Source organism: Schistocerca piceifrons, chromosome 2 (genome assembly GCF_021461385.2).
Source record: "Schistocerca piceifrons isolate TAMUIC-IGC-003096 chromosome 2, iqSchPice1.1, whole genome shotgun sequence".
Classification (NCBI taxonomy): domain Eukaryota; kingdom Metazoa; phylum Arthropoda; class Insecta; order Orthoptera; family Acrididae; genus Schistocerca; species Schistocerca piceifrons.
The window spans coordinates 442,284,127-442,303,730 of record NC_060139.1 but is presented as its reverse complement, the minus strand read 5'-3'; the positions used below and the strand labels follow the sequence as shown (position 1 = coordinate 442,303,730).

General features: G+C 43.7%; 1 protein-coding gene across 1 annotated transcript in view; it reads right to left on the bottom strand.

The window, feature by feature from the left end:
• Positions 1-19,604, bottom strand: part of LOC124775458 (probable multidrug resistance-associated protein lethal(2)03659) — a 263,350-nt gene that overhangs the window by 127,731 nt on the left and 116,015 nt on the right. Inside the window, exon 8 of the mRNA XM_047250291.1 lies at positions 2,986-3,272. Within this exon, the coding sequence (XP_047106247.1) occupies positions 2,986-3,272 (287 nt within the window). The remainder of the gene's footprint in view (positions 1-2,985; positions 3,273-19,604) is intronic.

Below are 19,604 nucleotides of genomic sequence, written 5' to 3'. Positions count from 1 at the left end.
GGCTAAAAGAGAGAAAGTCAGAAAGAGAGTAAGGTGTGATTGAAAATACTAGAAGTGGATAAGCAAAAATCGGCAATTTATAATGAAAAAATAAAAAAGAAACTTATTAGTGAAAGAGCCCCTGAAAGTATAATAAAGGTGAAGTAGAATGTGAGAGGTGCTTAAGTAATAAAAGGTGTAGTAATAAGATGAAGAATAAAACTGTAGAGGAAAACTAGGGAGAAAAAGGACAGAAGTTAGAAATAGTGAAAGTGTGAAGAATTAAAAGAAGCAAAAAGGTGCATTGAATGTAGAAGAGAAGTGGGAAATTACGATAGAATCCACGTGGCTATCGAGAGCTAATCGAAAGAAGGACTTGAGTCGTACAGGTAAAATTAAAGGCAAAGGAATACTAGAGGTTTCATAGGGAAAAGTAAAAAAGAATCACAAAGAATAGCTTTCAGAATGGTGGTGTAATGGGAATAATAAAATGGGTAACCAAAAAGGTTTATGGAGACTAACCACTGAGTAGATAACCATTAACAAACATCGTTGAATATAGACAGTTAAGCGAATGCTAGAAGAGTTTTACCAAATGCAGAGTGAACTAATCTCAGAAGCCAACCCATATTATACTTTCGCATCGAGAAATTATGGAACGAACGAATATCTTAAGTAGAAGTCCGAAAATACTTACTTAATACAACCATTCCGCAGGGAAGAATAGCAAATAATGGCTAATCCAAAGTGCAGGAGTGGGGCATGGCCAGTTTAATCTGATGCCAGCATTTAGAGGTATGACCGAAAGAATAGCGGAATGTTAACATTTTGTCGGTAAAATTCTGTTATAGTCTTATGACTGAAATTATTTTACGACGACTAGGCTGTTAATCGGCGACTGGCTTTGTGTAAAAATGCTATGATGAATAAAGAGCCCATTTCGACGTTGTACAGTCAGTGTAACGGGCTACATTCTTTAGACTAAAGAGGTCATTACTAGATTAAATGCTAAATGCAACATCAAAATCTGAATTTCTATTCTTTTTTTTCCTTTCTTCAAACTTAGACTTTATCTGTTCACACTACATTCAGTGCGGGGTTCATCTTTTACAAATCATTTAAGGTTTAACAAGACATTTTCAGAGTAAGTTAGTGTAGAAGATGAACAGTATAAGTTCGAAAACAATAACCTAGCGATAAGGTCAAAGTAGCAGTCTGACATGGTAAATAACTGAGTAAAACAATGAGGTGTATATCACTGTGACAGAAGTAGAAACTGTAGCGATATTCCCACTGTGCTAAAAGAGTAAGAATGGACAGATGGAGAGATTAGGGCGTGTATCCCGTCGTGATAGATAAATAAGATAAAATAGACTATTGCAGAGCTTACAACGATAGGAGGTAGAGACTAAGGCGCAAATTTCTTAAGTTGCTGACTTTCATGTATAGTTTCATCTAGAATACTTTCCTCACTGAAAACAAATGTTCATGTTCGAGACACACATTATATTAATGTATTCTAGTATAATCGGCTAAAGTATAATACACTCCTGGAAATGGAAAAAAGAACACATTGACACCGGTGTGTCAGACCCACCATACTTGCTCCGGACACTGCGAGAGGGCTGTACAAGCAATGATCACACGCACGGCACAGCGGACACACCAGGAACCGCGGTGTTCGCCGTCGAATGGCGCTAGCTGCGCAGCATTTGTGCACCGCCACCGTCAGTGTCAGCCAGTTTGCCGTGGCATACGGAGCTCCATCGCAGTCTTTAACACTGGTAGCATGCCGCGACAGCGTGGACGTGAACTGTATGTGCAGTTGACGGACTTTGAGCGAGGGCGTATACTGGGCATGCGGGAGGCCGGGTGGACGTACCGCCGAATTGCTCAACACGTGGGGCGTGAGGTCTCCACAGTACATCGATGTTGTCGCCAGTGGTCGGCGGAAGGTGCACGTGCCCGTCGACCTGGGACCGGACCGCAGCGACGCACGGATGCACGCCAAGACCGTAGGGTCCTACGCAGTGCCGTAGGGGACCGCACCGCCACTTCCCAGCAAATTAGGGACACTGTTGCTCCTGGGGTATCGGCGAGGACCATTCGCAACCGTCTCCATGAAGCTGGGCTACGGTCCCGCACACCGTTAGGCCGTCTTCCGCTCACGCCCCAACATCGTGCAGCCCGCCTCCGGTGGTGTCGCGACAGGCGTGAATGGAGGGACGAATGGAGACGTGTCGTCTTCAGCGATGAGAGTCGCTTCTGCCTTGGTGCCAATGATGGTCGTATGCGTGTTTGGCGCCGTGCAGGTGAGCGCCACAATCAGGACTGCATACGACCGAGGCACACAGGACCAACACCCGGCATCATGGTGTGGGGAGCGATCTCCTACACTGGCCGTACACCACTGGTGATCGTCGAGGGGACACTGAATAGTGCACGGTACATCCAAACCGTCATCGAACCCATCGTTCTACCATTCCTAGACCGGCAAGGGAACTTGCTGTTCCAACAGGACAATGCACGTCCGCATGTATCCCGTGCCACCCAACGTGCTCTAGAAGGTGTAAGTCAACTACCCTGGCCAGCAAGATCTCCGGATCTGTCCCCCATTGAGCATGTTTGGGACTGGATGAAGCGTCGTCTCACGCGGTCTGCACGTCCAGCACGAACGCTGGTCCAACTGAGGCGCCAGGTGGAAATGACATGGCAAGCCGTTCCACAGGACTACATCCAGCATCTCTACGATCGTCTCCATGGGAGAATAGCAGCCTGCATTGCTGCGAAAGGTGGATATACACTGTACTAGTGCCGACATTGTGCATGCTCTGTTGCCTGTGTCTATGTGCCTGTGGTTCTGTCAGTGTGATCATGTGATGTATCTGACCCCAGGAATGTGTCAATAAAGTTTCCCCTTCCTGGGACAATGAATTCACGGTGTTCTTATTTCAATTTCCAGGAGTGTATATGGTTGTGCGAAGTGTACGCAATCAGTTGAGGTACCTGCCTAGGTTGACCCTGGCCCTCTGTCCGCCGCTGAGGGTGATGCCCTTCTCGCCCACCAGCGTCTGGTCGCCGTACGTCAGCAGCTCAAAGTCCTTGGACAGGGCGCACACCTCCACCACGCATTGGTACTTCTTCCGGTCGTACGGCTGTCCGAACAGGATGTTCTGCCGCACGCTGCCCACGAATACCCACGGCTCCTGGCTCGCGTACGACACCTTCCCACCAATCCTCAGGCTTCCAGACGACGGAGACAACTCGTTTATCAGTAGGTATAACAGGGAGGTCTGCGGAAGTGATATGAAATAAAATATCCAGTGACTATATTATTTCGGATTTCAGGGCCGCTGAAAGAATTGCTATCCCCTGAAAGTGTTATGGATTCTTGAGTCGACATGTTTAAAATTTTACCCATTATTTCCGAAACAACTGAAATGTAAGTACAAATGAATTCCACCTTTAATCACTAATTATTTTAAATCATGCATGATGTCGTTGCACAAACTATGGATTATGTTCAGATATTGTTTCTACAGCATCAATATACATCTTTTCATATGATGTAGTATCTATTGTATAGCAGTCTAAATTACTGGGCATTCGTGGCCAGAAGTCAGGTACGGGGGATACGAGAACAATTTTAATTTATTCAAGATGGTGGACCCTCCCGCCCCCCTCCCCCACCCTGCACCCGGTGTAGATGTGTCACTAGATGACATCATGGATTCCCCCCACCTCCCCCTTCCAATTTTCCAACCTATCCGTTCGCCTCTTTGTCGAGATGTCATCATGTAACACTGCCTGTTGCTACGGTCGCAGGTTCGAATCCCGCCTCAGGCGTGGATGTGTGTGATGTCCTTAGGTTAGTTAGGTGTAAGTAGTTCTAAGTCAAGGGACCGATGACCTCAGATGTTAAGTCTCATAGTGTTTAGAGTCATTTGAACCATTTTATAACACCGCCATGGAATCTTCAGCATCTTCAAACTGCATCAGCAGCATGATTGGCAGGTGGAAATATCTGAGGCAGTACTTGCAAGAATTGCTATGTCAGTATGTATTTTCATAGCAAGTGTTTGTGTGTTTGCTACTCTGAGTCTTGAGATTTCGATGAACATTTACGTTATTGCATTCCTCTGAGTCTTCAGATCCATAAAACAATTTTATAGGCAAGAGTTCATAAAATCACTGTGTTTAGGTTTCAAAGTATGATTTCGTTGTTTATAGTATGAGTTTATCAATTCAGTAGTACTATTTCTCTAGAAAATCTTTTCCTTCTTGTTACAGCATACATTCAGGAACTATTGGCTGACCTCGAGTGGCAGCTGGAGGCTGAGAAAATGCAAACTGACGAGCCTGTACAGGCTCCAGAGCAGCCTCATGAAATAAAAAATTTTCGTAGTTTTCTAATTTGTGTACATGTATAATTTTTTAAATCGATATGTTCTTATCGTTGTAGGTGATTTGGAGGAGGCTGAGGGTAGTGTTAGACCAAACCCTGATAAACCTATCACAGACGTCGAGTAAGTGTATATTCTTTTTTTGTATTTCTTTCATAGTGCCATAATTTGTTTTTTAAATCTATATGTTGTTACTTTTGTAGGCGATATTGGAGAGCTGGACTGATGGCTCTATGCTGGCCCAGACAAGGAAATACCACAACAAGAGCGAGAGCTGCATTAAGTCCAGTCATCAATGCCCTAATGTGTGGATGAGCTCCCCAATGCCATCGGGGATGTGATGGCATCATAGAGGCAAGCTGACGTCATGACTGCTTCAGGTAATTTATGGACCTGTCTTTATTTTTTGTAGCACATATAACAGTGTTCTTTCCTTATTTGAGGCAGCAGTAGGGGATTTTATAACATGTGTACTTACTTTTCGTTATTCTTTCAGTGTGCAATCCACTCTTCCATCCTGGTAGTACGCTGCGGCATGGTTGTCAGCGCAGTTACAGACGGCATCACCAGAACGCTGTCCTGCGCAGCACATCTCGCCCACCAGAACGAGGCTTGTGGCTTCACAAGGCACAGCCACCTCAGCTGCCAGTGACCCCACCACTGTCTGTCCCGCCATCACCGCTGCGTAGCACTGCTCTGGCGGCCATGGGCTTCCACCCCTCCAATTATGCTCCACCAGACAATTTAGAACACCACTACTATAAACAAAGGGCGGGGTATCGACCCCACCGCCACTGTGTCACCAGCGCCTTCGCTCCAAAAAATGGCTAGCAGATGTCTACCTCTCTGGCTAAACTTTTCCCAGTGATTAGGACACCACTGCCAACTGGGCCAGAGCCAGGAGTTGCTTACACACCTCATCCCCTCACACACTAGCCGTCTCCACAGTGTGGATGTTCACGCTGGCCAGATGCAGCTGTACCCCAACCTTGGGTGGCCTCGTAGGTACATGCCCCACGTTCTACATACATTGCTCTACCCCACAGCTAGCTTCACCCACAGGATGCTTGCAGTTCTTGGCTGATAGTCATAGTCCTCGTAATAGAGATCCTGGTACTAGCAGCAGTTCCCTCTCCTGCCATATTATAGATGGTCATGAAGTTAGTAACGTAATGCTACAGCTAAACTACAAGGTGATTGAGGATCTGTTTGTGGAAAACTTCTCGTTATCTCCAGCGGAGGGGCACAGAGACCACTTCGGTTATTTGAAAGTGTGCCGTCCTGTTCTGGAAACAGAGACCCTCAAAATCATTAATGATCCACAGTACCCCATCATTAACTGCAGCACTGTGCTGTGAACTGGGCTCATGCATTGTAGAGTCGAGCATTGTGTACATCTGCGGCTAAAGAAGTATTGTGAATATTTTCAGTCATTGTTATCCATCGAAAAACTTGTGAACATCTACAGCCAGAGTGCTTCTGTGCTCCGAAAATCGTAAATGCACAACCAGCGCTACTGTTGAGTGGACTGTGGTTTTTTTGTGTCATAATTATTATCAGTAGTAATAGTGTGTGAGCGGAAAAGGTATCTCTGAATTGAAAAATATTATGTGAAAAATAATCAGATTGTATCTGAAGAGCCAAACTGTATCAGTGTCCCGAAATACAGAATCAGATTTTATCTATATATCTGTGAGAAATGAATAAATTTCTACTGCATTGTATATATAAAGGATGCGCAAGGCGTCCATATGACAATAGTTTTGAACATGAGTGCCATAATGAGGTGAAGTTTAAGGTGGAGAATAACACAAATATATGTTTTTGTTACTTAGGATTTTGCCCACTGTGCTGCACATACTAGGTTATGGGAGCAGATGGCATATGACCATCTCCAGTTTCAGATACATTCAGCAGACATGTCTAAAACTGTATCGCCTGTGCTTAGGAAGAACCACAGATGCAGTATTTGGTCAAAGCTGTATGCTACATAACTATCAAAGTTTGAGTAGGGTGAAATCAGTAAAATGAGTACACAGAACGTATTTATTTACTTCTAATCCAACTGAAAACTAATTTTACATTTTCGTAAGGAGACACAACATTATTTTGTCATCTTTTTGAGCTTATGGAGGGCACGGTATCCATAGTACTCCAGGTCGTTAATATCTGCATACTTGAAGATGTGATACATTCACTTGATCTCCTCCTTTCATATGACGTAGATAATGGTATCTGTGTAGTCAGACAACCGAAACGATACCATATCTTTATAGGGTATGCTATTTCGCATCCTTGAAAGGCCTCTGCGATGCAATGCTCGCTAACAATGTCTCTATTACACCAGCATGTTATGTGAATTCTACAAATGCGATATCTTTAAATATGAACCGTCTGCATACATTATCACAGAAACTGTGAATGTCTGCAATGATATTGACACTTTGAGATGCCACTAATTTAAGCACACATGGTCCTATCAACTGCAAATGGTGCAGTGCACTGTCCTGTGCCAGTATCCTTCTTACACATTTTGCCTTGGCTTCATTAATTAATATTCGAAGTACAGCATGACATTTTGGTAGATCTTCATTTTATGCATACGCAATGTTGTTTTCCAAACACACCTAGGAGTCCATTATCACAAACATTGATTCCTATCTTTTTTGTTGTGCTATGTTTGATTCTGTTATACAGTGCAATTATTTGTGGGAGGATATTTGTCCATTTGCATGAACAACGAAGATTAAAGTGCATCCACATTTGATCTTTCAGTTTTATGTTCAGATGTTTCACAATACTCGGCTTCAGACGGGTGAATGTTGAGCAGTGTTGTATTCCACAGTGCCCCATCACATTCTTGAAATATCTATTGTAAAACTCTCCATCATAAGCTGTTTGAACATTGTCTGGAAACCGATTCATCCTCATCTGCAGCAATCGCCAATCAGTTGTGCCACTTCTCCCTCCATTTTTGTTTTCATAGGTAGTGTCCAGGCAAGTTTAGAGTATGTGTCAGTGGCCATTATAATATACTTTAAACCGTTACTCACACGTGAATATTCCGTCATGTCTATGAGATTCGCTTGCCATTAGTCATCCAAACCTTTAATCATAACTTGTCTACGCGGGTATATTTTACTTGCTTGTTTGAATAGTTCTCGAACTACTGTCTCCATACGTATTCGAAACCCCTGTATCTAAGCTCAGACATTATGGAAACAACTTCATTCGAATGAGCTGTATTACTGGCAGCAGCTGTTGCCATGAGCATTCATAGCCAATCTATTAGCTCATTGTAGTCGTTACAATATATTTGCTGTGGGTATCAACTATTCACTCTTTTATGTTGAATTTTAATACTATCACTGCTGCTATGTTCAGATCTAATACAGATTTTGTAATGGTTTTAAATTTCATACTGCTCTGGCTTTTTTGGTACTTCTTTTACTTTTTTTCGTACATCTGTCAAACACAGTATTTCACCATACACTTCAAGATTTTCCCTGCTTAACTTATGGTTTTCCAAGGTCTTGGGAAAATAAGATTCAGTAGGCCTGGTGTTCTCTGGAAATCCCTATCACTGATCTGTTTTATGTTACCAGTTAAACTTAAAGACTGTGTATGGTTTTATCATGCTCATGCTACATATTCTGTCTATCCTAGCGTCGTTGTGATGGTTAATGAATCCGCAATGGCATCGCCGCCATCACGTTATTTGACTGAGAGCAGCCCAGTAACCAGTAAGAGGTTTGAAGGTTTCTCTTCTTAGTGTCTGCTACCGCCCCAAATGTGCTAACCTTAGCAACAATAATTTCTCACTAACGACATTCCTTGCCTCAATGGCTTTATGGTTAGTTGACATCTTGTTACATACTAAGCAGAGTTCTGTGCAGTATACACTTTATACATATCCTGCAAAACTACATCGACCTTTACCGTTAAGTTGTTTACTTTCTTTTCAATTAGATTAACCTATCATTTAATATATTGATCGATATCATAAGGGTGTGACAATAAGTCAGTAGTTCCTTGCATACATTGGCAACTTTACAGTCGAGAGCCTCAATTTTTCAAATCATGTGCAAGCGAATGTTCTGTCTATGTATACCCATCCTCTCACTTTGAGTGCACCATATGTGTCCGAATTCATCCATGGTGTGATGTATACTGATGCAGTCACCTCTTGTCATTTGTGTATATAAAAAGGCAGTGTCCTGACTGACTGTCCCACCGACTGACTCATCATCATCCGGCCCAAACCGCTAAGGACGGAAGTTTTAATCTGGAGAAGGTGTGCATCTTTTACTGTAGGCATCGTTTAAGAAGGGATTTTTCGAAATTCCAACCTACAGGGGTGAAATATTGGATGAAGGCTTTTTTTTTTAAAAAAAAAGTCTCTATGAAGGCAAACTTGAAACTAGATCTAAGAAATTTGGTATTTGGTTTCTCAGTCAGAAATAAAGATAAACATGTTTTTCGGAAATTTAACCCTAAGAGGGTGAAACAGTGGGTGAAAGCTTTCTTTTTTTTAATGTCTTTATCACGCAACTATTAAAGTATTTCTAAAGCTGCATCTATGAATACTGGTATCTGAATTCTCGGTCATAAATAAAGAACTACGTGTTTCAGTGTTTTTGGAAATTGAATCCCGAAGATGCGAAGTCAAGGATGACACTTTTTATGAAAATGTTTTATTATGAAAGCATCTTTAAAACTGGATCTATGGAAATTTAAATTGGTCTTCTCACTATTTCTAGAAATTCAACCCCCTTCGGGGGTGAAATGGGGAATGACCATTTTTCTGGAAATATTTCACTCATTTTTGAAGCTAAGTCTATGAAAATTTCACTGACTCATCATCACCCAGCTCAGATTGCTAAGGATAGAAAGTTGAAGTTTGGAGAGCGTTGGGTCTCACACCATATGCATCATTTAAGAAGAGATTGTCCGAAATTCCACGCCTAAGGGGGTAAAAGAGGGGATGAAAGGTTTTTTGAAAGTATGTCACTATTAAGGAAATTTTGAAGCTAAATGTACGAAAGCTGGTATTTGCTTTTTCAGTTAGAAAATAAAAAATTACCTGTTTCAGCATCTTTGGAAATTGAACCACTAGGGCGGTAAAACAGGGGATGAAAGATTTTTTGGAAATAAATAATTACTAAAGAACTACTAGAGAATTTTTAAGGCTACAGCTATGGTACCTGGCATTTGACTTCTCGGTTAGAAATAAAACAAATATATCTATTTCTGGAATTTAAATCCCTACGGGGCTAAAAATTTTAACAGATTATTTCGTTACATTAAAAAAAAATTTAAAGCTAAACTCATAAAAACTGGTATTTCACTTCTCAGTTGGATGTAAAGAAACTTTCGTTAGGGTATGAAATTTGCTAAGGAAATATCTCCATAAGAACGCAAAAGGCATGATTAAGACAAACTCTGGCTCCAGCTACCAGAATCGCTTTTCCATCAGAAGTACATTGAGAAAAGACCATGCTTATATCGTGTTAATTAGTGTGAAAAGCTTGGAAGGTGTTGCAATTTGTGAACAACATGAAAATTCGATTAAATAGAAACATACAGTCTACATGGGCAAAGCAGTGGGCACTAAGCTAGTAATAATATATGTAGCCACAACAGCATAATCACCTTACCAACTGAGCTACATTATAATGAGAGGGTTATGAAGCAAGAAATATCACACTGTTTCCAATATAATTTACGCTTCAGCAATTGTACAAAGGATGCATTACATTAACAAAAAAGTCCACTGGTTTGTTTCCACCGTGTTTCTCAAATAATTGTTTCTTTTATGCACTAAATTCCATGTATATTTCCCTCATACCAATGGGAGCAACACAAAACTCGGGTATTCCATCTGTAAATTTGGCATGGATAGACCCCCTAACTATTAGAATCCATTTTGACACTGCATCGATACATGAACTAATGCACTGTTCTAAATCATCTACATGTACACTACACACGTGGGGATAGTTCAGAAAGTCACAGTACGCAGCTTGAATACACATTAGCCATTGCTCCAGTCTCTCTAACACAAGAGAATCATCCTTAATACAGATAAGTTCACTACAGTGGGGTGCTGTAAATAAATGGATCGGCCTCGAGATTTCACCTAGAGGGCTGCATCATCATAAAGTGTTTTGACGGATAGCATCAGCCTGGTACAGCAAAAGTCCAGGGCAGAATGAAGTGTATAATACTCCTGAGTCATCTGCACATTCATGTAAGGTATAGCATGACTTACTTTATCCTACCCAGACTCAAAAAACCGCACTTTAAGACTCTATGTTGCATTTTCGATCTTCATCACCACACACCAGTCACTGTCTGCTGCTGCTTCTATACCAATATTTAGACGCTTTGATTCACTATCAGTTAAACTGAAGTTAAACTGAAGTGAAGAGTAGTAGTGCAATCGGAGTCCTGTACTCAACAGAACCGTGCTGTGTAGTACCCCCAGTGCACTCCTGCGACTCAGGAATAGGCTGGGTGCCTTGACTGATGAGTGGCACAGACAATAGCAGTTCCTTGTCCTGCTTCAACATTCTGTCCAGGTGCCATGTGCTGGTTGCCACTGCAGATTCTACATTTACATCTACATCCTCCGCAAGTCACTGTACGGTGCATGGGGGAGGATTCTCTATACCACAACTAGTCTTTTTCTTTCGTGTTCCACTCGCAGACAGAGCGAGGGAAAAACGACTCTCTTTATGCCTCCATATAAGCACTAATTTTCCGTATATTATCTTCATGGTCCTACGCGAAACTTATGTTGGTGGAACTACGATCGTTCTACAGTCAGCTTCAAATGCTGGTTCTCTAAACTTTCTCAGCAGTGTTCTTCGAAATGAAGGTCTTCTTCCCTCCAGGGATTCCCACATGAGCTCCCGAAGCACATTCGCAACACTTGCAAGCTGATGGAACCTACCTACCAGTAACATACCTAGCACTTCGCCACTGAATGGTTTCGATGTCTATTTTCAATCGAACCTGGTGCGGTCCCGAACACTCGAGCAGTACTCAAGAATAAGACACACTAGCATCCATTATTTGGTCTCCTTCACAAATGAACTACACTTTCCTAAAATTATTCCAGTCAACCGAAGTCAACAATTCACCTTCTCTGTCACAATCCCCGCATGCTCATTCCATGTCATATCACTTCGCAACTTTCCACTAATAATTTTGTATCTGAACAGTACGGATTTGTTTTTCCTACTCACCCACATCAACTTACATTTTTCTCCATTAAGAGCCAGCTGCTATTCCTCACACCAACTCAAATTTTTGTCTAGGTCATCTTGTATTAATCTACAGTCACTTATCCTCGACACCTTTCTGTACACCACAGAATCATCAGCAAACAACTGCAGATTGCTGCCCACCCTTTCTGCCAGGTCATTTACGTATATAGATAATAGCAATGCTCCAATCACGCTTCCATGGGGCACTCCTGATGTTACAATTGTCTCCGATGAACACTCGCCATCAAGGACAACATAGTGGGTTTTATTACTTAAATGACTCTTCAAGTCAGTAACATATCTGGGAACCTATTCCGTATGCATGTACCTTCATTAACAGTCTGCAGTTGGGTACTGTGTCGAATCTAGAAATATGGGATCTGGCTGTTGCCCTTCATCCATAGTTTGTAGTGTATCAAGTGAGAAAAAAGCAAGCAGGGTTTTGTGGGTTTTGCACAAGCGATGGTCTCTAAAACCGTGCTGATTCATCTACATGAGCTTTTCGGTCTCTAGAAGATTTATTGTATTCGAACTCAGAATGTGTTCTAGAACTTGGCAGCAAATCGATGTTAAGAATGCTGGTCTGTAATTTGCATGTCCCTTCTTCTACCCATCTTATATAAGGGGGTCACCTGCACTTTTCTGCAGTCACTTGCAGTGCGCTCGTCGAGACATTGGCGATGAATGCAAACTGAGTAAGGGACCAGTGACGTAGAGTACTCTCTGCAAAACCGAATTGAGATTCCATCTGGACCTGGCGACGTATTTGTGTGGTGGTCAAACGACAGTATGTTCGTACGATTCTCCTTCATGAATGATTTATTAAACATGGAATTTAAAACTTTGGCCTTACTTTTGCTATCTTCTCCCGCCAAACCAAATTGGTCAACGAGTGATTGGATGGAAGCCTTAAGCCGCTTAGTGATGTTACATAAGACTATATTTTTTTGTGTTCTCCACCAGATCTTTAGCCAAAGTATGACGGTGATAGCTGTTGTACAACACGCGCATTGGTCTTTTCACAGACTACTCTTTGACTGACTTCATTTGTGCATCCTCTTTTGAAATGCTGGCATGCTGGAGGTCGCTTCTGGTCCTGACAAGCTAAAGGCCATTGCTGCTGCTGCAGGTGCAGACATGCTACAGGTCACCGCAGGTGTTGAACAAAGAAGAAGAAGGACTCCTATGTGTGGGGCAAAGAAGAAGCAATAGCAGTACCAAAGACATGTAATGAATTCTTACATTTCCATTTCTTCCTGTTCTGCTGAGAGATGTTGCACAATCTCGGCTGCTGCTGCTGTTGACATCTCATGGCCTTCCATTGACTGATTCCAGTGAGCTACTGTACGTGTCTTACATCCCAGACGTCATGATCACCTGATTGGATGCTGCATTACCATTGGTCTAGCCATTTTTGTTTCACTCGTGATGTCACAATTTCGAGTGTCCTCTGGTGGCAGTAAAGTGAAATAGGTCAGTCGGTGTCCACACATCAAGGTGAGCACACGAACAAGAAAAAGTTTTAGAATCGTTTTCCAACAAAATAACACCATGAAAGAAAGAAAAATCCTCCTTATATCATTCACACCAATAGCTCAATACAGACTGAGCTTTTCCAAGAGGATAACACCAATGGGTCAGCACAGATGGAGCGATTTTCCCGCCAACTTTTTCTTTCTGGAAGGGGTGGGAAAGAGGTGTGGTGGGAGGGATTGGGAGGTATGGAAATTGAAGGAGGGGGGAAAATCCAATGACATTATCTGGTGACATCATCAGTGTGTTGTTGTCACATCTACACCAGGGGAAGTGGGTGAGGGTCCTCTATCTTTAATAAATTAAACCTGTCCTTGTATCCCCCTTACTCCACTACTGGCCATTCTCTTTCATCAGGATAGTGCAGGAAAAAGTAACGGTATTTAATGCTCCTGTAAGTCAATAAAATTTCCTCCAGTGGCATATCATCTGTTGACGAAAGCCAACAGTCCGTGAAGTTAATACTGACAATCGAAAAGGTAGCATAATGGGGAACGGAGGTGGTGGTTTTATGTAACAGAAAACAAAATTACATCCACTGTTACAGATATTGAAGCTACTGTGACATTGGCCAAAACTCAGTACGAAGATTGGGTATAAACTTATTAATGGATCCGTTGTAACGAAACTAGGTTGTCACACGTTGCTAAGTGGCAATATAAATAATCATTTTATGTTGTATTCACGCAAACTTTTTGAATGGAAAAGCAGGACCTGTGAATTCTAGTATGTTAGCTCGCGTTTCCCTCAGATGTGGACTGCAGCGAGGCGTGTCACCAGCAAGTCTTCGGCGGTGGGTTTACAATAGTGAAAGAGAGAGAAATTTGTCCAAGAGAAGTTCCCGTGGGCACCAATCGAGCGAGTAAGCCGCTTTGAGTGTCTCTTATGCCAGAGAACTACTAAACTGTGCCAGCCACGTGAGGTCCTGAGTGATCCATAGCTGGTCCAGAAGACGGAAGCAGGGAATCAGGGCCACCGCTATTTTGCTGTTAACAGCATGAGAAGCGACCTGCGTTTATGTGTCGAGGTGTATTTCCAGCAATCATAAGGCGCGAGCTGATATTCTGCAAAGTTCAGCTTGTCAACAGAGAATACAACGAATACTGGATGAGAAAATTCTGCAGGTTTTCCCTGTATGCAGGAGGAGGGACGGAGATTTTCAGTTGTCACTGTGGCAAAAGTTGCAACTGGTGTGAGAGATGCAGTCTAGTTAGCATCCGCCAGGAGTGTGGAGATGTCTGTTTCTCGGCGGGCGCACAGTGGCTGCACGTGTCTCGTTCGTTGGAGGGTTGCGTTCGGTGCGCGACTACAGCTTGGTGCACCTTTATTGGTTTTCGATTAAGTGTCGCGTTTAACATATGCGTTTGTCTTTGAACTGCATAGGTCACAATTTGAGAGTCTGTTTCGCAACTTGTGACTGCAGTTTTCCGTTATTTCTTTATCATACTGGGATCTGCAGTTGATGCTATCCAGTATTTGCGCGTTTTGTGAGTCGCCTAGACTTTGGAAAGTAATTTCCAAATCAATCTTCAGTCTTTTGCAAAGATATAATTTTCAATGATTGTCATGCTGGTGATTCAGAGAAATCTAGATATGGTTAGCATGTTGCTATATATGTTTTTGATGAAAGTAATTGTGAATCAATACAACCACAATTTAAATCATAGTGACCAAGACCATTCCATTTCCACCCACAACATTCTGATGGTCCAAATGGCTCTGAGCACTATGGGACTTAACTTCTGAGGTCATCAGTCACCTAGAAAGTAGAACTACTTAAACCTAACTAACCTAAGGACATCACACACACCCCTGCCCGAAGCAGGATTCGAACCTGCGGCCGTAGCGGTCGCGCGTTTCCAGACTGTAGCGCCTAGAACAGCTCGGCCACCTGGCCGGCACAACATTCTGATGTGGCGGCCCTTATATCGTCATTGAATTGCAGCCTAACTGTGACGCTGTTTTCAGTGTTACACAGGTCACAGGCAACAAGAAACATATAGCGTTCTTTTAATCTTGAAATTTAGGTGGGTCATTTTTAATTGATGATGATGATGAGTACCATACTTCTTTACAGAGCATAGGGGAGCGACGCGGGAGACCAGCGCCGCCTTACTAGGCAAGGTCCTAGTGGAGGTGGTTTGCCATTGCCTTCCTCCGACCGTAATGGGGATGAATGATGATGATGAGGACGACACAACAACACCGAGTCATCTCGAGGCAGGAAAAATCCCTGACCCCGCCGGGAATCGAACCCGGGACCCCGTGCTTGGGAAGCGAGAACGCTACCACGAGACCACGAGCCGCGGACCATTTTTAATTATATGAATGTAATTAAATTTTCAGCTGCGTTAATACACAGCAGCGCGAATAATTATCAACTTGAACAGTTGAATGACGCTGTTGGATTCTGTGTGAGTGTAAAATCGGTTGTCTGATCTTTTGTTTGTTGAGTTCACGAGTGTGGAAAGCTGCTTACACTAACGAATGCTGAACCCCAGTCGACTCACACACGTATGTACAACTGCAGAGAGATCCGCAACGTTTCAAAATCCACCGAGGACCAGACTCACCCTCATACTTAACCAGTAACTTTAGAGAAAATCTGAGCTGCCTGATGCATATGATCCCCAATCACACTGTCGTGGCTGGAGGAGACTTTAAACGTCGAAAACTCAATAGGAACAGTTACAATTTTTGTAAATTGTAGATGTGAAAACAAACTTGTGAAGTAATAATAATGACTTTCTCTGGAACATACTCGGGATCTCACTCATGTGGATAATATACTAGATAAAATGGTTCAAATGGCTCGGAGCACTATGGGACTTAACATCTGTGGTCATCAGTCCCCTAGAACTTAGAACTACTTAAACCTAACTAACCTAAAGACATCACACACATCCATACCAGAGGCAGGATTCGAACCTCCGACCGTAGCGGTCACGTGGTTCCAGTCTGAAGCGCCTAGAACCGCACGGCCACACCGGCCGGCCTAGATAAAATAGCAGCATGTCTGACCTCTTCGAGTATGCCCATATTGAAATTTGTATCAGCGATCATAAGGCATGTGCAGCAACGATTACCAGAGTAAAAAGGTCAAATAAAGCTACTAGGAAGATTTACATGTTCATTAAGCTAGATGAAAAAGGAGTCATGTCATACCTCAAAGAGGAAAAAATAGCAACAACAAGGAGTTTTGCAACGTAAACAAAAGTTGGTAAGCGTGCTTTTAGATCTGAAAGACGATGTCTATTCAAATATCGCGTCATTCGCATAAAGGTGGCGCTAGTAGCGCCACCATTAAGGTGGAAATCACATTGCTTTACGTAGACACTGTAACGGCAGTGAGTGTTAGTTATCTTTGAAATTGGGATTTGTGGGTTGATGTTAGTCGACTTTATGGCGACAAAGACACCATTATCAACGTCTCACTGAGCTTGAACGAGGTCGCGTAACAGGGCTACGAGAAGCTGGACGTTCCTTCTGCGACACTGTCTAAAGATCGGGCAGGAATGTAGCCACTTTACATGACTGTTGGCAGCGGTGGTCATAAGGATGTACGGTCGCAGGAACACCAAGTTCCGGATGGCCACGTGGCACTGCCGAGAGGGAAGACCATAGTATTCGGCTGTTGGCACTGGCGCATCGGGCTGCATCTGCAGCAGCAATTTGAGCAGTAGTTGCTACCACAGTGACACAATGAACTGTAACAAATACGTTACTTCAAGGACACCTCCGAACCAGACACCATGTAGTGTGCATTTCACTGACTCCAAACCACCGCCATTTGCTACTTCACTGGTGACAAGCGATAGCTCGATGGAGGGCAAGGCGGCCGTCTGTTGTGTTTTCTGATGAAAGCTGGTTCCACCTCGATACCTGCATGACCGGGTATTGGTTAGAAGGAGACCAGTTGAGGGCCTGTAACTATCCTTTCTGCACGCTAGAGGCACTGGACCAACACAAGGAGTTACGGTCTGACATGAGATTTCGTCTGACAGCAGGAGCACTCTCGTGCCTGCCCAAGCACCTCGATTGCAGATCTGTACGTCAGTCTGTTGATTTGCCCAGTTGTGCTGTCTTTCACGAACAGCATTCCAGGGGGTGTTTTCCAACAGGATAACTCTCGCCCACATACTGTTGGTAACCCACCATACTGATTATCGCCGGCCGGAGTGGCCGAGCGGTTAAAGGCGCTATAGTCTGGAACCGCACGACCGCTACAGTCGCAGGTTCGAATCCTGCCTCGGGCATGGCTGTGTGTGATATCCTTAGGTTAGTTAGGTTTAAGTAGTTGTAAGTTCTAGGGGACTTATGACCACAGCAGTTGAGTCCCATAGTGCTCAGAGCCATTTGAACCATTTTGAACTGATTATCGACATGCTTCCTTGGCCTGCTTTATCACCAGATCTGTCTCCAGTAGAGCACATAAAGGACATCATCAGACGATAACTCCATCGTCATCCACAAACAGCATTAACCGTCTCGGAATTGACCGTCCAAGCGCAACAGGCATGAAACCCCATTGCACAACCTGACATCTCGTACCTGAACGACAAAATGCATGCGTGTTCGCATGCTTTCATGCAACGTTCTGCCGGTTATTAGTGTACCAGCATCTCACATTTTCATTGGTTTATTTCTCACGTTCAGTAGCCTGTGATCTTGCAATGCTAATCAGTTAAATGTGTATTCCAGAAAGGTAATTACTCTACATTAATTATTTTCTGGTGTAGTGATTTTTTCCCCTCAGCTTATTTACCTGTATTCGTGCATGCAGAGGAACTGTGGCTCAAAGTTAAAAGAATGGTTGATCAAACATTAGACGGATATGTACCTACTAGAACAGTTCGTAATGGCAACGACCTTTCGCGGTATAGAATCACTATAAGAAATGTTTTAAAGAGACAGCGACTACTGTATTGTAGATGCAACACAAAGCATAAGGCTGCAGATAGAGTGACGCTAAATGATAAACACTGGGCTGTCTAAATGCTGGCAGCGGTGGCCGATCGGTTCAGGCGCTTCAGTCCAGAACCACGAGACTGCTACGGTCTCAGGTTTGAATCCTGCCTCAGGCATGGATGTGTGTGATGTCCTTAGGTTAGTTACGTTTCAGAAGTTCTACGTTCTATGGGACTGATGAGCTTAGATGTTAAGTCCCATAGTGCTCAGAGCCATTTGAACCAGTTTTGAGCTGTATATATGGTTCTCGGGCGAAACGTCGGATGTCATAGTGAAAACTCCACAATATTTCGTCAGCGCAACTGGCCGACATCTTCAGGTGCGACAAACACACTGCTAAGGCAGGTTTTTTTTTTCCTTTATTGTATTTCAATTCCCCATCGGGGCAGGCTGGCAGCAGCATATGCGCTGCTCTTCAGCCGAAAGACATAGAACAAAACAATAGAAGACATTTAAAAACAGCAAAGGAGAGAATAAGGTGAACATAGATATAAAAAAGGGGAAACATCATGAAAGGCAATAGACAAAAAACGGGGTTACTGTAAAATGGAGATAAAAAACTTTTTAAAAGTAGCACACACAAAAAGCCACACACTGCGACGATTAAAAGAACACAAGGCACAGTATGACTGGAGCATAAAGGTGTTGACGGATGGCATAGCACATAACGTAACACTGACGGCGAACCTCAAGGCAGTACACAATTAAAATCACACCTCTTGACGCACAGGAGAAACAGCACTAAACACAACACTGATGTGGCCCACTGATGATGATCAATACAGAGGATCTGCCAGGCGCTAGGAGGTGAGGGAGACCTGAAGAAGGGAGGGAGGGGAAGAGATGGGGGAGGGGAGCGGGGAGCTCGCGGAAGAGGGGCAGGTAGGGGGGGATGTGGGAAGGAGAGAGGCAAGTATGGGGTGCAGGGTCTCAGGGGAGGGGGGACGGAGGAAAATCCGCTCTGGGAGAAGGAGGAAAGAGGAAAAGGGGGCCCTGGGGACGGGGGGGGGGGGAACAAGGCCAGGTTATAGTTGGAAGGAAGGGTAGATGCCACGGCGAAGTTCATCATCCGGGAGGGGGAGGAGTTGGAAATTGCCCTGATGAAGGAGATGGAGGGTGTGGAGGTGGAGAGAGGGAGGGATACAGTGATAGAGGCGCGGCAAAGGGCGGGGGGTGGAGAGGAAGGAGGAAACCAGAGGGTGGGGGGGATCAAGCCTGCAAACAATGTAAAGGATGCGGAGATGTTGGAGGAACAGGAGGAGGTGGGGGAAGGGGATCAGTTCATACAGGAGCCGTGTGGGGGAAGGAAGGCGGATACGGAAGGCAAGGTGGAGCGCATGGCGTTCAAGGATTTGGAGGGCCTTGTAAAAGCGGGTGGGGGCGGAGATCCAGGCGACGCTGGCATAACAGAGGATAGGACGGATGAGGGATTTGTAGGTGTGGAGGATGG